At 44.0% G+C, this 16,460-nt stretch overlaps 2 protein-coding genes across 2 annotated transcripts; both read left to right on the plus strand.

The window, feature by feature from the left end:
- The first annotated feature begins 5,206 nt into the window (after positions 1-5,206).
- Positions 5,207-5,921, plus strand: LOC9316533 (phytosulfokines 2). The gene is made up of 2 exons (XM_002878593.2): positions 5,207-5,407; positions 5,631-5,921. Exons 1-2 carry the CDS (start codon positions 5,285-5,287, stop codon positions 5,766-5,768), a joined length of 261 nt encoding a protein of 86 aa, XP_002878639.1. The 5' UTR covers positions 5,207-5,284; the 3' UTR covers positions 5,769-5,921.
- A 2,487-nt stretch (positions 5,922-8,408) lies between these two features.
- Positions 8,409-9,939, plus strand: LOC110229360 (uncharacterized protein At3g60930, chloroplastic-like). Its single transcript, XM_021029285.1, has 2 exons — positions 8,409-9,169; positions 9,241-9,939. Exons 1-2 carry the CDS (start codon positions 8,645-8,647, stop codon positions 9,937-9,939), a joined length of 1,224 nt encoding a protein of 407 aa, XP_020884944.1. The 5' UTR covers positions 8,409-8,644.
- Positions 9,940-16,460: the final 6,521 nt, after the last annotated feature.

Genomic DNA, 16,460 nt, shown 5'->3' on the forward strand with positions numbered 1-16,460 from the left:
TATATTGATGCTATTATAGAATATAAGTAGGTGATTCTACATATTTCTACGCGCATCAACATTTACTATTGTCTAGCCCATTTGTTATTGAAATATCAACTCGTGTAAGTATTGTTTCACACGGCCTTGGTCTAACGGTAAGAGCGAATTAGAAAAAAGTTAAAAGGATAATACATGTTTGATCTACTCTAAAAACTAAATATATATATATATATATATATATATATATATGGGTAGGTTTGGACCAAAGACCTTAGCAATTCATATGATATTCAAGATTAGACTAATTGGATATCTCCGAACATTATTTAAAAACTATTCTAGACTCGGAATAAATAATATGGTAGTTTTGCTTGGAAAATTTACTATTTAGTACTTCAGTGCGCTTCTACCGGATCAGCCGATCGGATATATATAAACTTTTGTTTCCAAACTTGTTTAGGTTCGAAACCGAAAATAGGCTAGTAGACAAAAAAGTTAATAACATAGTAAAGAGTGAAATAAAGAATATAAGTTCATGGTTGATTTGATTTTCATGGTCTAATTCTAAATATTTTTTCTTGTGTGATTTTGATATATCATAACCTTTTTTACTTGGTTAAAAACTGGTCTTCCGACCTAGATAAGATAAATACTTCTTCCCCAATTGGAAGATGCCATGCAAAATAAATTGAATAAAAACACTCACACATGGTTCACACTTTAAGACGCTGAGATCTTTTGTCAGATTTTGGTTCACCATTCACAAAAATATATGGTTGAGTTTGTAAGAGTCCTTCAAATCCAACAAAAACAACATTCTCCAAAGAAAAGTAACTTTTTAGTAGATCTTAAAAAATATGTCCCTACAATTTAGTTATATGTATGTATGTATATATACACACCTTCTTATAAGTCATAGATCAACTTAAACCACAATGATAATAAGTTCAACAAATTTATCCAAAGATATGATACTCATATAATATATGAAACTTTTGAGATATGATACTTATATAGATACCATTTTTGATATTTATAACAGAGTTTCAAGTATAGTATGATAATCACTGTCAATGTACTTTGAGCGATTTAATATGATTAAAAATCCAACATAAAACTCGAGTTTGTCCGAATGACCCAAAAAGATTAACATATTAAGTCTAGCGAAGAGTTGAATGTAAGATATGTTTCATCAAAAGAAAAATCTAAGATATGATTTTCTTTATATGAAATTTTCTTCTATTAAATTTTTTTTTTGGTTATTTATATGATAAGTCACACACCGACTCTCCAAGACACGCTTTTGAATTTGGTGCGTTCCAAACAGATGATAACAACACCATGTCATACGACTCGGGTGGCCGGGTGGGGACGTGTTTGCTAGTGATAAGAGTGTTCTCAACGTTCAAAAACATTTGTTTGTTCGTATTAGTTTTTAGGCATTCAACTATCCAAAGAATTCACAAATTTGGTATACAAACAAAAGTTACATATACAAGAAATAGAAATATTTACTCAGATCTTATAGAAAGGTTGGAATATTACTAGCATATCATACATTTTTTTTAAATTACTCATATGTTTAGCGTCCTTGTGTAAATTACAATTAACACCCTTGATTAGTTTTTTTTTAATTGAGATTTTTTTATTCTTTTTTTAATCCATGTCACTAAAAGAAATAAAATTAAAGTCACGTCATTAACTTTCGGCTGAGTTATATGCTTTCCGGAAGACGAAAAGTTGCGTAAATTTACATGTCACGGCTAAGTTATAATGCTTCACGGAAGACGAAAGGTTGCGTAAATTTACATGTCACGGCTGAGTTATAATGCTTCACGGAAGATGAAAGGTTGCGTAAATTTACATATTACGGCTGAGTTATAATGCTTCACGGCTGACTTATCTTCAATGTACTAAATGATAAAATTTAATACTAGCATCAACTGTTATTTTCAGTTTGCTAATTAATTTATTTTCCGATTTTTCTTTTATTAATTATTATTTCTAGTTTTTTTATATATCACGGCTGAGTTATAGTGTTTCACAACTGATTTATTGGAGCATTGCGGCTGAGTTAGGATAACATTATTGCTGATTTGTCACGAATAGACATAAAACACATAAACCAACAGTCATGTTCGCCATTATCCGAAAAGAAAATTCCTGCAAACAATACTACGTCGGGCAAGTTTTAGCATTATGCTCAACTTGTTTACATCGAGAACATGTGTAGCTCAGCTTTAACTGATGGCTCAACTCCTTCAATCCGTAGTCATCAAACACCAACTTCACAAAGTTGTCGTGCATTGTTTCCGCATCTATCTGCACAACTCTACACCTTCTATCGTCGGTGTTAAATACATAATTTTGTTTTTTATCCAATTACCGGAAACAACAATTACCAGAACTGGATCAGTCATATCGGGATAAGGATGAACGAAAATGAAGAAGAAGGAGTAAGACGATGAAGAGTCGAGTGAAATTTAAGTTCTGGTGATGTGAAAAATACAGGTGAAGATCGACACGATGAAGAAAAAGACGAGTCAAAAAAAGACCTTTTGTATTTCCCTTGATGATGATGACATGGAATGATGACATGGAATGTTGCATCCAACGTCATTTTTTAATTGATGAAGTGGCAAGTAAGCCACCAAACGAAAATGTAAATCAGCCTAATTAAACCAGCAATCAAACAAAACTTTAACTCAGTCGCAACATGAATACTATTACAATAATTAAAAAAACAAAAAAAAGGGCAGCCAAATTCAGCCGTTTAATGTCGCAACTCAACCAAAAATCTTTAACTCAGCCGTGTCGTTTAATAAGTCGCCCATCATTGCATGCTATTCTAGTAATTAATCTTTCGCTACTAAGTCAGCCGTAATTAGTCCGAGTTTTCCGTTAATCTAGCTCATTACGGCTGATTTATGACACTCAAACATAAATCAGCCGTAACGTCATCCCATAACTAAGTCGTCTTTAATAACTCAGCTAGCCGGAGAAAGTTAAGTCAGCCGTGTTGAAGCAATAACTCAGCCAAAAATTTGACAAATCAATCATCGGGTGAAAACTCAGCCGTAATTTAGGCTGGGTTAAACTCGAAAGTCAACCATTTTCTCATAACTCAGACAGATTTCAGTAAGTCAGCCGTAACTCCAGGCTGAGTTATACTCGTAAGTCAGCTGTTTGCTCATAACTCAGCCGTTTTCCTTAAATCAGCCGAAACATACCGTAACTCAGCTGTCACTACTGCTGTATCGCTTTACGGCTGAGTTCATTAATACACGTCAGCGATTTCTGACGTGGCGACGCGGCTTTGCTGACGTGGCAGTGACATTCTTTGTAATTACGTTTTTTCCTATAACATTTAACAGGGGCACGCTGGGTATAAAAAATATACCCGAAATATAATAATAATAATAATAAAGATATGTATGTTTCTAGTCATTTCACTTAGGTGGTGTTATTCAATGATGGATTTTAATATAATTGAAATCCAACACTAATCCAGTGTTATTCAACTAGTGATTATAAATCTAACGTTAAAATCTGGTGTTATTAGATCTTATACTTCATTAGATTTTAAAAGTTTGGTGTTATTCAATGGTAGAGTTAAAGTCAATTCTTTAAGGTTTGTAAAATCCAGTGTTATTCAAAACTAAAAGACTTGTAAAATCTTTGTATATTAAGTCATTTCAAATGAAACCTCTTTGGAGTTTCATGAGTAAATTATTAGAATCAAAATCCAAGATATACTGCAGAGATTTTGAAATCCACACAAACAGATTCTTAAAACCAATGTCAGAAAACAAATCTAAACCTTAAAAAATTGACTTTAACTCCACCATTGAATAACACCCCCTTAAAGAATTGACTTTAACTCCACCATTGAATAACACCCCTTTAATTTGTATAACATCTGAGTAATTTTTCCAAATAGAAATAAGATATGTATGATAAATTGCGCAATTTGATTTAAAATTGTTCCTTTTTTTTTCTATCATTTAAGCTATGAATGGGGAAAATGGAAGCCGCTTTTTTTTTTTCTTCTTCATCAAATATATCCCAAAATAATACGTTTTTAAAAAATGAGAACAAAAGTAATAGAAATGTTCAACCGATTTTGAAGCGAAACATTTTTACAAAGAAAAATAGTTATTCACACATAATTTTCAATATACAAGATATTTGATGTGTTAAGGTAGGTTAAAAATACCTAAGCTTTTGTCTTTGATATTAACCGTATCGTAATAATTAAATAACCGTAACCATATTTAACCGTAACCGTTGTAACCGTAACCGTATTTAACCGTAACCGTTTTAACCGTATAGGTTAGAAAATTTTTATAATCGTAACCGGCGGTTAATAAACCGTAACCGCAATAACCGTAACCGTGGTCATGCCTATGTTAAGGTACGTTTTTCTTTAATAAAAACTCTAAAAAATTGCTCGGTTTAATTTTATCGATCATTATAATTTTGTTCATAAACTGTTTTTTTCATCATTCAAAATGCTAATATAATTTACTCATAGTTTAATGACTATTATATTTTTATTCCATTTATCATAGTTACCATTTTAGCCTGTTTTGTACCGTTCCTTAATCCGTCCTGCTTGATCTGCACTAATGATACTTATCACAGTTGATTTTTGTAATCCTTTGTTAAATTTGTGCTATCCATTTTGTTATCACCACTCACCATATTGATACTTTTATCAACTACATTAATTCAATGTCGACTACACCATATATTGGTAGATCCATTACATCCGTGTGGGAATCTATAGTGCTTATAAATTTGCATATATCATGTAGTCAAATGATATTTTGCTTATGTAGGTAGGTGACGCCATATAACTTTTGAATAAATTAAAATGGACTAATTTGTAAATGCTTTTAAGAAGTGGATGATGATTATCACTCTATCATCCCACGTTTCATACACGCTGCGACTTATATTTTGATTTAGTTGTTTTATGGGTTTGGTCCAATTCCACCACAAAACACTATGCACAACTGCAAAAAAATATTTAATTTAATTCCACTCCCGATTTCATCGGTCAAATGAGACTAATGAGTCCACCAAACTCCACAATTAGACTATCCATAAATAAAATAGAAAATTTGAAGTTATCAACGTGCGATAAGATCCCATTTTTGCTATATAATAATAAAAAAAATGATCAAAACAAAAATAGATTTGACTAAAATTTGGCTATAAATTTGAGTTTCACATAAACCAAACCCGTCAACACCTCTTCTTTAAGGATCTCTTTCCCTTCAAAGAAAATATCACAAAAATGGCAAACGTCTCCGCCCTGCTCACGATAGCTCTTCTCCTGTGCTCCACGCTAATGTGCACTGCCCGCCCCGAACCGGCCATATCCGTCTCTATCACGACTGCTGCCGATCCATGTAACATGGTTAGTCTAATCCACATGCCAATGCCATGACTCAATTTCCATACATATTTATATATAATCACAAACATATATGCATGCATGTAATTATAGCCATTTCTTAGCATGTGAAACCGGTGAATTCGGATTTGTGTATATATCAGAGGTCCTAATTCTTTTAAGAAAAATACTTAACACATCAAATATGTTTAGTTAAAAGTTTTGTAATGTATGATTAATTTGGCAGGAGAAGAAAATAGAAGGAAAATTAGATGACATGGTAGAAGAAAACTGTGGTTCCGACGACGAAGATTGCTTAATGAGGAGGACTTTGGTCGCTCATACTGACTACATCTATACCCAGAAGAAGAAGAAGAATCTTTGAATTTCACTAATTTATTTCTAACAAACTTTTGCTTAAGGTTATGTAATTTATGTCATCTTTAATTAGTATTTGTCACAAACAACATCAAGATATATAGTTATGGTTGTGATTATTTATATGTAATTTGGATTGTGGAAGTCGAAACTAACACAATCAAGATTTGTCTAGGGTTTTATTTTAGGGATACGATAATCGCGAATTCTCAAAGAACAACAGAAACGATTGATACCAAAGATGGTGTTCTTGATATTATTAATGAAAAAAGATGACTTTGATCGTACAAGAGTTTGATCGTAAAAGAAAAAGTGTTTGTGCTGTGAGAGCTTTGCGTAGTGTAATTTCTAGAGCGATATTGCCTCTCTTTTGCTTGAGCCTTGAATCTCTTTATATAGGGGCGATAAACCGCCTCTCCAGCGATATTCTCGGAAGATTTCCATTTATCTTGAAGTCGGCCAGAATATCGCGGATTAGGACAATTTCCTTATTCTTCGGAGTTTTCCGGAAGATTTCCTGATTTGAGTTGATCCTTCGCGATTCTTCCTTATCATTTTCGAGTTTATCGGAAATGATCCTTCTTTTTCGGAAATGATAACTTGCTTGGAAATGATACCTTTAGAGAAGAATATTCGCTAAGTCTTTGCTTCGGGCGATGATGAAGGCTTCGCCTCAGAGAACTTGTGCAACCGGCTCGGAAACAAGAGAGACGTGGCCTAGGCTCCCGAGGGAAAGCGGCTCGGGTTCACGGAAAGAGCCAGCTCGGGGGTCTCGACACAAACCGGCTCGGTTTCCCGAAGTGAAACGGCTCGGGCACTTGAAGGGAGCCGGCTCGGGTTCACGAGCCTGCTGACAGAGCCCGAGCAGACTATGGGTTTTCCCCGAAGTGATTGAGGCGATGACCCGAGGTGAGTGGCAATCTGACCCGAGGTGAATGACAGTCCGACCCGAGGTGAATGGCAGTTCGACCCGAGGTGAATGGCAGTTTGACCCGAGGTGTCTTCAGAAATTCCCTGAGGCGTTCGAAGTTCGGCTCGGTGCTATGGGATGAAATCCGACCCCAACAGTTAGCCCCCCAGCTCGTTGGTTCGAAGAGCGACCGATGAGCTTCACGACTGTTAATCCGAGCCGTTCTAAACCTTGTTTCGCAAAGTGTCATTCGGCAATTAGTGTTCTTGACGATTCAAATCTCTTTGACGCTTCATCTTCTCCTAACGCGTGTGACGGTTGAGATTCTACCTCGAGAAGTGGAAGAGTCTTCTGCTGATTCCCGAGACCCGTGCGGATGCGAAGTAATTTAGTGTTAGTCACGCGCTCCCGACGCGCCCGAGATTTGGGCGGATGCGAAACATTATTTAACTGGTGTACCCGACGCGCCGAAGCGATCTATAAATACCCGACTCTTGCTTCAGATTCTCATTTCGCAATCTGCAAGGAAAATTTCTAAGGTTCGCTTCTTTTCTCTCTGATCTTGAGCTCTTTAATTTTCTCTTGCTTTGCTTTATTTTCCGTTATCCCTCCGCCGTGCCAGATCTTGGATTTGGTTTTTCCGATTTCGAATCTTGTTTTTCCGATTCTTTTTAATTCACCCGAGCCGAAGATGTCACTCTCTGATTCGAGCGATTCGTCCCGAGGCAGAAACATTCCTGTTCACGAAAGGAAAATGGTCTGGAGCAGTCCCTCGGAAGGAAACGAGGCTAGTTTTTCAAACCGCTCCGAGCGGAACGGCGATAGCGAATCAAGGTCGTCAACTATGGACCAAGATCCGAGCCGATTCGTGGCTCGGGAAGATACAGTTGCAAATGTGGCTCGGGATGAGGATCTTCCGGATGATCCCGAGGCAACTTTAATTACGGGGAGAACGCATCCTCCGTCTAAGGACGAAGCTGGGGGCTCTCGCTGGCAAAAGGCACCCGAGCCGTCTGCGCTCCCTGTAAAGGCCGAGGCGGTTTCCTATGATTCCGATGCAGAGGCGAGAATGCTTCAGGCCAGGATGCAGGCGGCTAAGGCTCTGCAGCTGAAGACGAAGCGAGCCAGAAAAATAAAAAGGCCCGACCCCCCTGGTTCTACGCTATCCACCGAGGATTCCCTCAGGGAATTAAGAGCTCGGTTTGGTTTTAGCGAAGGAGTAACGATGAGGCTTCCGACTCCGAGCGAACGAGCCGATAATCCTCCCGAGGGGTTCTTCACGCTGTACGAGGGATTTTTCAGTTTTTGTTTCCTGTGGTTCCCTCTCCCGAGGCTGATCGTCGAGTATTTGTGGTCGTACAAGATTGCGTTGGCCCAGATCTCAACCCGCGGATTGCGGCATCTAATCGGGATTTTAGTTAGGAGTTTCGAGGCGGACAAAGTTTTGTCCCTCGGGCATCTAAGGAATTTCCTGGAGGTTCGTCGTAGCCCGGGTCCTCTGGAAAAGTACTACATCTCGCCGAGCAAGAATAAAAAGATCATTGGCGGGTTCCCGAGCAAGGACGAGAAATACACCGATCATTTCTTCTTCGTCCGCGATTGACGAGGATTCCGTCCCCGAGGGGTGCCTTGATAAAATTGTTGCGAAATGGGGCACAATCGGTAGGTTACCCGAAGCGTTTTTTTTTTTTTTTTTTTTTTTTTTTTTTTTTTTTTTTTTTTTTTTTTTTTTTTTTTTTGAGGATTGGATCGATTTATTCTAACCGGTTTTGTTTTCGTTTTCAGATCGTAACCCGGCGTTCCTCGAGCTTATCCCCGAAGATCTTCTAGAAATTCACGAGGAGTTAGCTTCGCGGAAGTGCAACTGGACCAAACATTTCACGCTTAAAAGAGTTGAGAAAGCGTTGAGATTACTCCGAGGCGTGTCCTGTTCGTCCTCGTCATCTTCTTCGGATCACAGACTAAGTGGCTACATGGAGATGCAAAAGGCGAAAATGACACTAAGGGAGAAAAAGGCTGCCGAGAAGGAAGCGGCCGAGCAGAAAAGAGCTCTCGAGGCGGCCTTCAGACCGTTGAGCGAGGGGTCCAGAGGGCCCGAGGCGTCCGATCTTCCGGAGGCGTCTGGCAGGCCCGAAGCGGTTAAGAGCCCCGAACGATCTGGGGTTGTCCGAGCGGTTGCTTCGGTTCCTCCCGAAGCGGTCGGCGATGTCCCAGCTGGGGACAGTGGAGTTCAGGCTCCCGAGGTCGAACACACCGAGGTGGTGGTTGGCTTGGCTGCTGGCAGACAGGCCAAGTCTAAAGGAAAGCGCCCTCGGGGTGAACACTCCGCCGATAGGAGGAAAAGGTCGAAGAGCGACCATGGCAGCTCTCGACCGATTTACAAGGACAAGATGGCTTCGGCCAATCTTGTTGCTTCGTGCGCATGGCCGTTGCTGACGGCCCCTGAGAATCTGGCCGAGGCGGAGAGATACGCCGAGACTTCGGCTAATTTTCTGAAGGTAAAGATTTTTTTTGCCGAGCCTCTTGTTTCGATTTCTTTTCCGCTCCTAACATGTTATTTTATCCCCAGGCTTTCTCCTCAATGAACACGCTGGTTCGTTCTTACGAATCTGCGAACCGTCAACATGAAGCTGCCAACGAGCGGCTTGAAATAGCCCGTGCGGAGTCGGAGAGGAGAATAGCCGAGGCGATTTCGGCGAAAGAAAATGCGGAGGCCCTTGTCGCAGCTGAGCAAGAGGCGAGGCTGAAAGAGGCCAAGGAGAATGCTCGAATTCGGCAAAAAACCGAAGCAGAGGTCGAGCGTCTCAAACGCCTGCTCGCCGAGGAGAAGTCTCTTCGGGAGGTCGAGGTAGCCCGAGCCAGGAAAGCTGCGAAAAGGGCGGTTACTGAGGAGTTTGCCAAGCAGATCGGGACGATCGAGGCGAAACTGGAACAGTTTGACCAAGTCGCCGATCGTTACATGTACTTCTCCCAGGCCAAAGCGAACGCCGAGCTGATCGCCGAGCTCGAAGGGGGAAAGTCGATCGAGGATGAGAAGAAGGAGGTGGAGGCATGGAAGGAAGAGTTCGGGGATGCCGAAGCGGAGTATTCTCGGCTCGCGGTTGAATTGCTCGGAACTTTGAAGGTTCCCCCGGTTTCACCCGACTCTGCTCACGATAGCCTCGGAAATAGGTCGGTGGAAGGCGACGCGACCGAAATCGGAGTTACCGATCAAGCAGGAACGTTCCTGGATCCTGCGGCGACGCATGCCGAAGAGCGAGACGAATAAACCCGAGGCGTCTCAAACTCCTTTTTCTTCTGTTTTGTTGTTTTTCTTTTTTTTTTGTAAAACTTATGCCTGGATGGCTTTATCCTTTGAATATTATGTCGAAGTATTATTTTTTTTTTTTTTAAACATTATCCCGAACTGAATTCAAAACTAATGTCAAGTATTTGGTTTTATCCTTCGAGCCGAGAGCAAAAAGAATCATGCACCGGTGTTAAGTTAACCGGGTTTAAGAATTGCTCGTTGAGAAGCCATATCCAAACGTCTTAACTTCCGAGCCGAAAATGAAACGAATCGTGTACCAGTGTTAGGATAACTGGGTTTTGATTAAGTAGGACTAATCTTTATCGGTTGCGACCCGAGCTGATATAGTCGAAGCCAGTGCTTAGAAGCGGACTGGGGTACCAGTGTCGAAGTCAACTGGGTTTTCTGAAGACAATTTCTTTATGGCAGGATATCTCCGACCGAATCGTCTCGACCGTTTATATAGCGCGCTGTAACCGAAGCGGTGAAAAGAGCTTTTTCTGTTCGGGGACGTGGCCATCGTCCGAACGAACTTTTAGCTTTATAGGTCGGTAAGGTGACCGTGAAAGTTTCCGAGGTGACTTTTAGGATAGATGTCGAGGTGGATAAAATTAATGACCCGAAGGGTAAAAACTAAAGAATTAGTTAAGTGGGAGTATATGTATACGGACCCACTCCCCCCTTTTTTAATTAGGGGGGTAGCTGAACTCGTCCGAGGACGAGCTGCCTACGTACCCTTTTCAGGGATCAAGCCACCCCGTAGTTCGAGTACATGCGTACCTTAGGTTTTTAGCGGTAGTATTTCCTCAGATGCATTGCGTTCCAGGATCTAGGTACCGCTTTGCCGTTCATGTTGATGAGTTCGTAGACGCCGGGACGGATCACCTTTGCAATCGTGTAAGGTCCCTCCCAATTCGCGCCGAGTTTGCCTGCGTTTTGCTCGGCGGTATTTTGGAAAACTTTGCGCAGTACGAGATCTCCTTCGTGGAAACGGCGATGTTTAACGTGAGAGTTGTAGTACCGAGCCGTTGCGTTCTGATAGTTCTGCATTCGGACCAAAGCCGAATCTCTTCTTTCGTCAATTAAGTCCAGCTCGTCCAGCATCATCTGAGTGTTGGAATTTTCCTGCTCGGGGAGAAAACGTCTTCTTAGTCCCGGGATCTCGGCTTCGGTGGGAATCACGCACTCCGTGCCGTAGACAAGGGCGAAAGGTGTTTCTCCCGTGGCTCGCCGTGGCGTGGTTCTGTGTGACCAGAGTACTCCTTCCAATTCGTCGGCCCAGCGGCCTTTCTTTGCGTCGAGGCGCTTTTTTATTCCGTCGAGAATCGTCTTATTTGCCGCTTCGGCCTGTCCGTTCCCCTGAGGATACCGGGGCGTAGACTTGCTGAGGCGAATTCCCCATTTCTCGCAGAATCCTTCGAACCGAGCCGAAATAAACTGCGATCCGTTATCTGTAACGATCTCGTAAGGTATCCCGTGGCGGCATATGATGTTCTTCCAGACGAAGTTTTCGACCTGCGCGTCTTTGATGCTGGCGTAGGAGTCTGCCTCGATCCATTTGGAGAAGTAGTCTGTTAGTACGAGGACGAGTTTCTTCTGTTTGGAGTTGTGTAGAGGTCCGATGATGTCCATGGACCATCGCATGAACGGATAAGGCGAAGCGATGGAAGAGAGGAGCTCGGCGGGTTGATGAATGGTTGGTGCGTGCCTCTGGCATTTATCACACCGTTGAGAAAATTTCTCGCAGTCTTTGACCATCGTCGGCCAAAAATATCCGTGGCGCTTGATCTTTATGGCTAGGGCTCTTCCGCCAGAATGGTTTCCACAAGATCCGCCGTGTACTTCTTCCATGACTCTTCGAGCTTCGTTTCCTTCGACACAGACAAGGAGAGGACCAGAAAATCGCCATTTAAAGAGCTCTCCGTCGATCAGAGTATACCGAGCCGCTTTGGCCTTAAGCTTCCGAGCTGCCCATTTTTTAGTAGGAACTTCTCCGTCGGCGATGTAGCTTCGGATGGCTCCGATCCATTTGGCGTCGCTTCCGTATTCGGGCTCGGTTGCATCCGTAGTTTGCTGGTCCAGCTGTTCGATGTCCATTTCTTCCGGTTCTTCCGTTTCCCGAGCTGTTAGAACTTGATCTTTGCTATTATCTTCAATGCTCGGCTTTTCGATGAATTCAACCGGTATGATCCTCTTCAGATTTGGGTCGGAGGTTGAAGCTAGAGCCGCTAAGGCATCGGCTGATGTGTTCTCGCCTCGTGGGATTCTGTTCAACTCAAACTCTCCGAACTGTTTCGCCAAGTCTTGCGTGAGAGCAAGATATGCTTCCATTCGTTCGTCGCGAGCCGCGTATTCTCCATTGAATTGATTAGCCACGAGCTGGGAGTCGCAAAAGGCTCGCAGCTTGTTGATCTTAAGTCCCCGAGCCAGCTTAAGTCCTGCTATCAGCGCTTCGTACTCAGCCACGTTGTTGGTCGCGTCGAAATTTAGCCGAAAGGATTGTTCAAGGATTTCACCCTCTGGTGATGCGAGGCGGATTCCGACGCCAGAACCTTGTTTTGAGGACGAGCCGTCGACGTGGAGATTCCAAACAGCGTTGGGTGACTTTTCTCGGACGTTTTCTGTTGGCAGCTCGATGATGAAATCGGCCAGGACTTGAGATTTCGCGCATGTTTTGTTTCTGTATTCGATGTCATATTCGCTGAGTTCTACTGCCCACTTGGCTAAGCGTCCCGATTGGCTTGGACTGTGCAAGATGGTTCGGAGCGATACGGGCGCCATGACGACAATCGAGTGAGACTGGAAATATGGCCGTAGCTTCCGAGCTGACATTACTACGGCGAGGGCGAGTTTTTCAGTCTGTGGGTAGCGTGTTTCCGCGTCGGTGAAAGTTTGCGAGACGTAAAAAATCGGCTTCTGCTCCCCTCTGTCTTCCCTGACTATGACTCCGCTTATAGCCGTGTCGGAGACTGCGATGTACAGGAATAACGGCTCGCCCGGGATTGGTTTCGCTAACACCGGTGGATTAGCCAAATATTTCTTCAGCTCCTGGAAAGCTTCTTCGCAGCGATCGGTCCATTCGAATTTCTTGTTCCCGCGCAGAGTATCGTAGAAAGCCAGGCATTTGTCAGTGGATCGCGAGATAAATCGGTTCAAGGCTGCGACTCTCCCGGTGAGACGTTGGACTTCGCGCTTGTTCTGCGGTGAGGGCATGTTTAGTAGGGCATCGATCTGTTTCGGGTTCGCCTCGATGCCTCGGTGTGTTACGAGATATCCCAAGAATTCTCCAGACTTTACCGCGAAACGACATTTTGCCGGGTTAAGCTTCATGTTGTGCTTGTTGAGCTGACGGAAACAGTCGCGTAGATGGGCTATGTGGTCGCTTTCTTCAAGAGATTTGACTAACATGTCGTCGATATAAACTTCCATCGTCTTCCCGAGCTGTTCGGAGAACATCCTGTTGACGAGTCGCTGATACGTCGCGCCGGCGTTCTTGAGTCCGAAGGGCATGACTTTGTAACAGTAGATACCTCGGTCTGTGATGAATGCTGTCTTCTCGCGATCGTCGGGGTGCATGAGAATCTGATTGTATCCTGCGAAAGCGTCCATGAATGATAGCAACTTATTTCCCGCGGTTGCTTCCACTAAACGATCGATATGTGGGAGCGGAAAACTGTCTTTAGGGCAAGCTTTGTTCAGATCGGTGAAATCAACGCAGACTCTCCACTTGCCATTCTTCTTTTTAACCACGACAGGATTTGCTAACCAGTCCGGATACTTTGCTTCAGAGATCGAGCCGATCTTCAGGAGTTTTTCAACTTCGGCGTTCACTGCATCTGCACGATCCCGACCCAATTTTCTTCGCTTCTGCTTGATGGGCTTGAAAGATGGGTCAACATTCAGCTCGTGGCAGATTACGTCGATGCTTACCCCAGGTAGATCTTCAGCCGACCAGGCGAATGTGTCGATGTTCTCCTTGAGGAATGAGATGAGCTCGGTCTTGAGCTCCTTGGTTAAGTCGCTGCCAATTTCCACACATCGTTCAGGTCGTTCGTCGTCGAGCCCAATGGAGATTACAGGATCCGAGGTAGGCTTCTTCTCCTCGCGCGCCTCCTCGATCTGTAATTGCTATAACTGTTTAGATATAGCCTTCTCTTCACTCCGGCCAAGTTTCGATTTCTTGTGATCTGTTTCAGCCTTCACTTCAGTGACAGGATTTCGGAGTTTGTGTGCTGCCATGAAACACATCCGAGAATTTTTCTGGCTGCCCCAAATCGTTTTCACGCCATTAGGAGTCGGGAACTTGACACACAGATGGTATGTTGATGCGACAGCTCGCATTAGATTTAACCACGGGGTTCCCATTATGACGTTGTAGATGGTAGGTCGATCGGTGACTGAGAAGTTGACTATCTTTGTTACCCCGCCGGCTCGGACTGGTAGTTGGATGGTCCCAAGCGTCATCAAAGTTTCTCCTGAAAATCCGAGGACAGGCCTCGGGGTCGGGATCACCTGTGACATGTCGATGTTCATTCGTTGGAGTGTTTCGCGAAAGATCACGTCGATGGTGCTGCCGGTGTCAATTAACACTCGGTAAATATCATGGTCTCCTATTGCCAACGTGACGACGATTGGATCGTTATGAGGCATGTCGAGCCCGTTCGTCTCGCTTTCTTCGAACGTGATCACGTCGTTAGGTCGATCAAGGCGTCTCGTCCAGTTGCTAGGCGTCTCGGCTCGGCGCTGATAAGCTTTGATTGCCGCAACGGTGTCGGGACAGTATGGTGATCCACCCATTATGGTAAAAACCTTCTGTCGCGTACCATCTCGGTCTTCGTCTTCTGTCCCTCGGGTTCTTTTCTGAGACTCCTGGTTCCTTGGTTCGGGATCTCTTCCCGGGTTGGTCTGCTCGGGCTCTGGCTCTGGCTCGAGGTCCTTAAGAGTAACGTTTGTTCCGAGTTCTCCAGCTAGGAATTTGGTTGCTAACTTGGCTCCGAGGCTTCGGCATCTCGAGGTATGATGGCCGAAAATTTTGTGGTGTTCGCAATATTCTTGATCGTTGCTCGGTGGTTGATCCCTTGTCCAAGTGAAGGATTCTCTTCCTCGCCCACGGCCTCGGCCTCTACTGCGGCCACGGCCTCGGGGCGTGTCAATCTGGTAGCTATGGTATCCTGAGAAATTGCGCCCTTCGTGATGCGTATATGTACTGCTCTCACGCGTCTTCTTCTGGATTGGAGGTGCCGCTTGGGCTTTCTCAGTTTTCTCGGTTTTCTCGGCTCGGGACGCCTGTTTCGTCGGCTCGTGCCTTTTTGCTAGTAGCGCCATTTCCTCTTCGTGGGCGACGAAATCCGAGGCTCGATGCAGCGCGTCACGAATTGTTGTTGGTTTAGACAGGTTCAACTCTTTTCTGAATTCTGACTTGTACCAGAGAGCTTTCTTCAAAGCCGAGAGAGCTGCTACATCTGTGATTCCTTCGACCTTGGCTAGCGTTGATTTGAAGGTCTTGAGGAAATCCCTTAATGGCTCGGTGGGCTGTTGGGATAAGGACCATAGATCCGCATCGGAAGTTCCGGGGTCGATGAGCACGGAGTATTGTTTGAGGAACGATGTTGACAGCTCGTCGAAACTATCAATCGAGTTTGGTTCCAATCTTGAAAACCACTCTAGTGCGGGTCCTTTGAGGTGTTCCACGAACAGTAAACACAGACCCGCATCCTTTTCTCCGGGCTTGAACCTGGCTCGGGCCACAGATATTACGAACGATTTAATGTGGCACTTTGGGTCGGTTGATCCGTTGTAGGAGTCGATTCTGAACTTTCCCAGGTTGGACATCGTCGTCTCAGAAATTCTTTTGGTGAAAGGCGTATTCCGAGATTCTTCCAAAATTCGGTCGATGTTCGGCGCGGAGGATGAGACGCTATGTATCTGGGTTTTGACGAGCTTCATATCAGCTTCCGCCTTGGCTAGGGAGGCTCGGATCTTGCTTAGCTCGTCTTCTCTTTCGGATTCTTCGGCCCACCTTATGTTTTCTTCAGTTTCTTCGTCATCAGTAAGGTCTGTTCGCTCGGCGGAATTAGCTCCGGCTCGGGTACGCTCATCCTGAAGATCTGGCTCGTCTGTCAAGTCCACTGCGTCCGGCTCGGTGGGATCGTCCTGGTCCTCGCGCCTGACAGGGTCGGCTCGGGTTGCGACTCTGGTGTTGCCGGTTGGTGTCGCGAACGTGAGTCTCGTTGGGTTGATGCCAGGCAAGTCCCTCCGAGCTCGTGGTGGCCGAGTTTGGAAACGTGTGGTTTTTTGTTGCCCGCGTGTTGCGATTTCGTCGACTCGCTGCGCCAAGGTTTGGTTGGCTTTCTCTTGGTCGTCAGTTTTCTTCTGGAATTTAACCATCAGATCTTTCAGTTCGGCTAGAGTCGCTAGGATCGTCGGATCGGCGGGTTGAGGGTTCTGAGGGTTCGGAGGGTTCGGGATTCCTCCTCCAGCTGGTGGGGTCTGACGACCGT

The sequence above is a fragment of the Arabidopsis lyrata genome, assembly GCF_000004255.2.
Source record: "Arabidopsis lyrata subsp. lyrata unplaced genomic scaffold ARALYscaffold_4, whole genome shotgun sequence".
In the NCBI taxonomy this organism is placed as follows: Eukaryota; Viridiplantae; Streptophyta; class Magnoliopsida; order Brassicales; family Brassicaceae; genus Arabidopsis; species Arabidopsis lyrata.